General features: G+C 50.8%; 1 protein-coding gene across 1 annotated transcript; it reads right to left on the bottom strand.

Annotated features, from left to right (window-relative positions):
* Window positions 1–1599: 1599 nt before the first annotated feature.
* Window positions 1600–5389, bottom strand: SOX8 (SRY-box transcription factor 8; the record flags this gene model as incomplete). Its single annotated transcript, XM_084296234.1, has 3 exons — window positions 1600–2641; window positions 3525–3763; window positions 4947–5389. The coding sequence occupies 3 exons, from the start codon at window positions 5387–5389 to the stop codon at window positions 1905–1907; spliced, it is 1419 nt and encodes a 472-aa protein (XP_084152360.1). The 3' UTR covers window positions 1600–1904.
* Between the last annotated feature and the right edge of the window lie 293 nt (window positions 5390–5682).

A 5682-nucleotide genomic window follows, 5' to 3' on the forward strand; every position in this document is an offset into this window, starting at 1 on the left:
AACTCAGCTAAAACCATGCAGTCTGACCTTGCAAAGCCTTACTCATGTGAGCAGTCTCACTGAAATCCTATGAAATCCTTGGGATTACTTGCATAGAAATATACTCCTTGAGGAAGTAAAAAAAAATAAATTAAAGTCTCCTAGCAAGGCACCATTTAAATACAAGGAAAGGGAGCAAAGGGAGCAAGAATAAAAAAAATAAGAGAACAGAAATCCTTGGTCAACATATTTTATTCTGAGTAGCCTGTCTCTTTCAAAAGCATTCTCCAAGTCACTTTTCGGCACAGAAATAGGCTGAAGTAGAAAGAAAACGTAACACAGACTTGATAAAAAGCAATTTTTAATTTTATCAAATTGATCTGTACAAAAGTTAGCATTGCTTAGTCAGAAGCTAGTGAAGAGAACAGATAAGTAACAGCCAAAGTCTTTCAAACTTTATACAGAAAAATAGATTGCATAAAAATGAATTTTCTGTATTTTCCCCCGCCCCCACGACCCCAAAAGGAAATATGCAAAAAATATTTTTAGAAAAAGAGTAGGAAATGTAGAAAAGGTAAAAAGATGATAACCTCTGAAATGTGTTTTTAGATTTACAAAGTTTTTAAAGGCACAAGTTACCATAAAATAGATGGTTATTATATGCTCAGCATACAATGGAAGAAGTAGAAATATATCAATGAAATATTAGTCTAAAACTAAGTACCTAAATTTTTTTTTTTAGTGGAGAAGATTTTAGTTTCACAGCTTGATGGATGATATCTGGTCCCTAGAAGCCAAAAATCAAAGCAGAAGTTGATAATTCCTCATTAAATTACATCTTCCTATAAAGTAGTCCTGGTTCTGAAAGTGTACGAAGATCCTGCAATGCCTTAAATCCAATTTGAACGCCTGAAAGCAGGTAGCCAGAAAAATATCTTGCTGTCTGCTCCTTTTGCAATTGTTTTAGCCTCCGAATTTAATTAGTAACTTTTGCAGCAAGCCCTTAGCGTTGCACTTCCCTCCCTCCTTATTTTACATTCCCATTTGAGTTTCCTGTTCATGACCAGGTCTGCGTGAGGCAGATTTGTTCAGTCCCTCTCTCAAGCACGACTGCTGCAGCGGTTCAAAACAAAAAAACCCAAAAACCAAAGAAAATCTAGACTCATAACACCATTTTATTGTATCATCTCCACTATTTTTATGCTCCCTCCCCACCCCATCTTTAAAATCTTTTAAAATTCTACTTTTTGCACAAAATTACTTCATTAATTAAAAAGACAAAATAATACAGAACATAAATACATATTTAACAGATTTAAAAAAAAACACTTTAAGCTTCCAAAAACAAAACAAAATGTTAATTACAGCCAAACCTTGCTTAGAAGAACTCTTGACTAAAAAACAAATACTTCAGACATTTAATTGGTTGGTCCCACCAGACTCGTTTGTTCCCACAAGATTGTTACACGGAATCGCCGGGTTTTCGGTTTTCATATGCGTTGGTCCGAGTGAGTTCTTGCCCTCAAGGTTGGTCCGTTTCTCACATTGCAATAGACCCTTAAAGTCTTGAACGTCTTTCCTTTCCCCCCCGCCCCCCGCTCCATTTTTGCACTTGTCAGCTTCCACGACGAGAAAGTTCAGTTCAGTCCTCACAGAGGAGTCAAATGGTTCTGTCCTTCATTTATTCAAAAGGAATCACCGGTCCTTTACTTTTAATTTTTTTTTCCTTATTTATTTATTTAAAGAAAAATAGAGCTCTGTCCTTTCGGAGAGTTTTGAAGCAAGGGGACATCCAGTCGCAACGAGCAGAGTTCCCAGTGGCTCAGGAGGCACTTCGGAAACTTATCGCGGCACTCCACGTTCTTCGTCTTCATTCCTTCATTAGTGCATACGTTGGGGAAGCCCTCGGGGGCTCCACGCATCCTTTAAGGCCTCGTCAGGGTTGTATAGACCGGCTGGTCCCAGTTAGCAGTGGGGCTGTGGGCCGGCGGGATGGACAAGCCGTTGAGGATGGGCGTCGCGTAGGGGCGCCGCGAGGAGTGGAAATAGGGATACTGGTAGATGCTGGAGGGGTAACCAGGGTAGGGGTTGTAGTAGTTGGAGCTCTGGAGGTCCGTGTAGTCACACTGGGAGCTGGAGAAGGAGGCGGCGGCCGTGGCGGTGGAGGCGGTGGTGGCACAAGCCTGGGCGCTGTAGGAGCCGTAGTCGGAGTGCGCAGGGGAGCCGTGGGACTGGTCGCTGTAGTGGCTGGGGCTCAGCTGCTCCGTTTTGATGTGCGGCCTTTGCTGGCCCGAGTCAGCAGACGACGGCGACGCCGAGGCCGGGCTTTTGTGAGTCCACACCTGGTTGGCCCCGCCGGTGCCCGTGGCCGAGTGGGAGTAGGACGCGCCGTAGGAGCCGGCAGCAGCGTTGGGGCCGTGGTCGGCCGGCATGGCAGCGTGGCCATTGAGCGGCAGGTACTGGTCAAACTCGTGCACGTCGAAGGTCTCCATGTTGTTGATGACCTCGCTGCTCAGCTCCGAGATGTCCACGTTGCTGAAGTCAATGTTCTGGCGGCCGCTCTCCACGAGGCGGCGGCCCTCGTGCTTCAGCTCCTGCTTGCTGCCGTGGTGGAGGTCAGTTTTGGGGGTGGTGGGTGGGGTGGGTGGCCCGTGGGTCTGGCCTGAGGACAAAGGGACAGCAAGGCTTTAAGGAGAGCAGCCACAAAATACCCAGTGCCTCCATAAGGCCAAAAAACACTCATTCTTTCCCCCTCCCAATAGGGAGAGGAAGAAATTTAAATGTATAGCCCCATGTTAGAAGTGGCTGACATCCCCCTGCGACCATACCCTCAGGTGGGATAAACTGCCTGCAAAGCTTGCAGCAGGGAGATTTTGGGGAGCAGCACCCCACGGAGGTCTTGCCCTGAGGCACAACGGGACAGCCCCACTGCACAAACCACCCCTCGCCTGGGAGAGGAACCCTGGGGGACTCAGAGGGACCCCTCGAAGTGGGCAGCCTGAAGGCAGCCCTGCTTTCCTGGAGCAGAGCAGCTGTCCCTGCAGTGCAGGAAGGGGCCAGATCCCCAGCCAGGCTGGGCGAGAGCGCAGACGCGTCTGAAGCTGCAGGACGTTCGCAATCCTCCTGGAATCTGTCAACACGCACCCAGTGCCAATTCACAGTGCTGCTGAGAAGCGGGGAGATTTGGGGGGACGCTGCACCTATGGGGCCCACTCCCCAAGCACCCTTCACATGCTAAATGCGTTATTAACCCTATCACCCTGCAATTGATTTCTGCCCTCCTGGTCCTGCTGCAAAACTGGGGTCCTTTAGCACTTTGGGGTTTTCCTATTGCACAGTGGACTACATGAGCACTTAGTAACTAAAACTGTGGCCACGTTCACAACCTGGTGTAAAACCACAGCTCCCAGGGCTTCAGATGCACCCAGTCCCACCAATATTCCCACATGAGCTTGGGGGCAGATGAGGCTGTGCCTGCTGGCAGGTTCGGGTCTCAAACCAACGTGCCCAGGACCTACAGGATTTTTGCCCACAGCGCCCTTTACCTGCATGATCGCCGTGGTGGTGGGAGTCAGCCATGCCCCCCAGCCCGCTGTCCGCTTTGTAGATCTGTGTGCCCGCGTGGTGGCTGAGCTCAGCTCCGGAGTCGGAGTCGCTCTGCCCAGCTTTTACACTTTTCCTCCTCCGTGGCTGGTATTTATAATCCGGGTGATCCTTTTTGTGCTGGACCCTGAGCCGCTCAGCTTCTTCCACGAACGGACGTTTCTCATTTTCACTTAACAAACTGGTTGGGGGTTGATTTTTTTTTTTTTAAGGTAAGGAAGAGAAAAAAAAAGTCAAAATTAATGTCATCCTTAGAAGTTTTTAAACTATTTTCATACTCATATCCCTGCTTCCCATGCACTGACCAAAAAGTTCATTACAAACCAAATTTGCAGTAGCAAGAAAAAAATCATACTGCAAATGGGTATTAAATTATCAATTATAGAAGTATGAAAAAAGCATCCATTACAGATAGATACTGTTAACCAGGCAAAGCAAAACCCCCCTGCCCATCTTAAATGCTACTTTTTACCCTTAGCCAAATATTATTCCCATGTTTGTCCTACAAATGCTACCCCCTCACCACAACCAGCAGCGCTGCCCATTTCCAGCTTTGTTCAGTCCTTACAAAGAAACCACGAAGGCAACAGCAACAGGATTATTTCTTTTTAAACTCTCCCCCACCCCGATCTCTCTTTGCAAACTCCCGGGGAAGGCTCAGCCCGCAGTGGGAGCATCGCTGGCCCAAGCGGGTGGGAGAGATGCGGGTTTGGTGCAGTCAGAGCCGCTGTAACACGCGGTAAAGCGCAGCTCATCGCGAGCCCTGGAAAGCTGAGCGCCCAGCAAAAAGTTTGCATCAGTGGGTAGCGCTACAGATAACAAGGGAAATGAGAGAGCAGATTAAAATTACCGCTAAAGACGGGCTTGCTTAGTTTTACAGCTTGTTAAGCTGCAAGCAAGTAAAACCAGACAAAAAAAAAATAGGAAAAAACATCGTAAGAGATGCAATAAGAAAAAAATCGGAGTTTCTCAAGGAAAGGGATGCTGGAAGCAAGGGCAGGAGGGGGCCGGGGCTGCACATCCCGGCTGGGGCAGGGGAAGTCCGAGGGTGCCGCAGCAGGGGCAGGACCCGCAGCGGGCTCGGCGCAGCGCCCGGCCCCGCAGCGGGGTTTTTCGGCGGCCGGCAGGCTGCGGGGGGATTCCTGCGCTGCGCTCCGGAACGGCTCGAGAATCCCCCGCGGGCAGGCAGGCAGACAGACGCGAAGGAAAGGAAAAAAAAAATAGAAAAAAAAAAGGAAGAAGGAAAAAAAAATAAAAAAAAAGGAAGAAAAACAAGCAAAAGCGAGGGGAGGTCGGCGGCCGCGCACCCCGCGACGAAGCCCCTGCGGGACCCGCTGAGCGCTGCGGGGCGGCTCGGGACTCACCGCCAGAGCTTGCCCAGGGTCTTGCTGAGCTCGGCGTTGTGCAGATGCGGGTACTGGTCGGCCAGCTTCCTGCGGGCGGCCTGCGCCCACACCATGAAGGCGTTCATGGGCCGCTTGACGTGCGGCTTGGCTTTGAGCGATCCGTTGCCCCGCACGGGCATGGGCACCAGGCTCCAGTCGTAGCCCTTCAGCACCTGCGAGACGGCGTCGCGGATGCAGGCGGGGAAGCGCTCGTCCACCTCGGCCGCGTCCACCTTGGCTCCCAGCGGGGCGGCGCCGGGGGGGCGCTGGGTTGGCTGGGGGGCGCAGCCCAAACCCTCGGAGCCGGCGGGGGACAGCGGCGAGTCCGAGTCCGAGTCCACGTGGGACATGGAGCTGGTGGTGCCCGCGGGGCTGCACGGAGCCTCCAGCGCTTTGTCGTGCTCCTCGGTCATGTTGAGCATTGGTGGCCGCGGGAGGGGCGGGCGGGCCGGCCGGGGATGGGGGGCGAGCAACAGGGTGGGAAAGGGGAGGGGGGCGCGGGGCTGAGCCGCCCCGAGGGCGACCGAGTGCCCGGGCGGAGCGGAGCGGCCGCGCACCCCACCGCGGACTGCCGAAAGTTTTAAAAAAACAATAATAATAAAATGGAAAAAAAAAAAATCGAGAAGTGGAAAAACGCAGGAATAAACGCTGAAAGTCTGGGATTTCGGCAGGAAAAAAAATAAGAATATTGGGAAAAAAAAATAATAAAGGAAAT

The sequence above is a fragment of the Netta rufina genome, assembly GCF_964035555.1.
Source record: "Netta rufina genome assembly, chromosome: 15".
NCBI classification, from domain to species: Eukaryota; Metazoa; Chordata; class Aves; order Anseriformes; family Anatidae; genus Netta; species Netta rufina.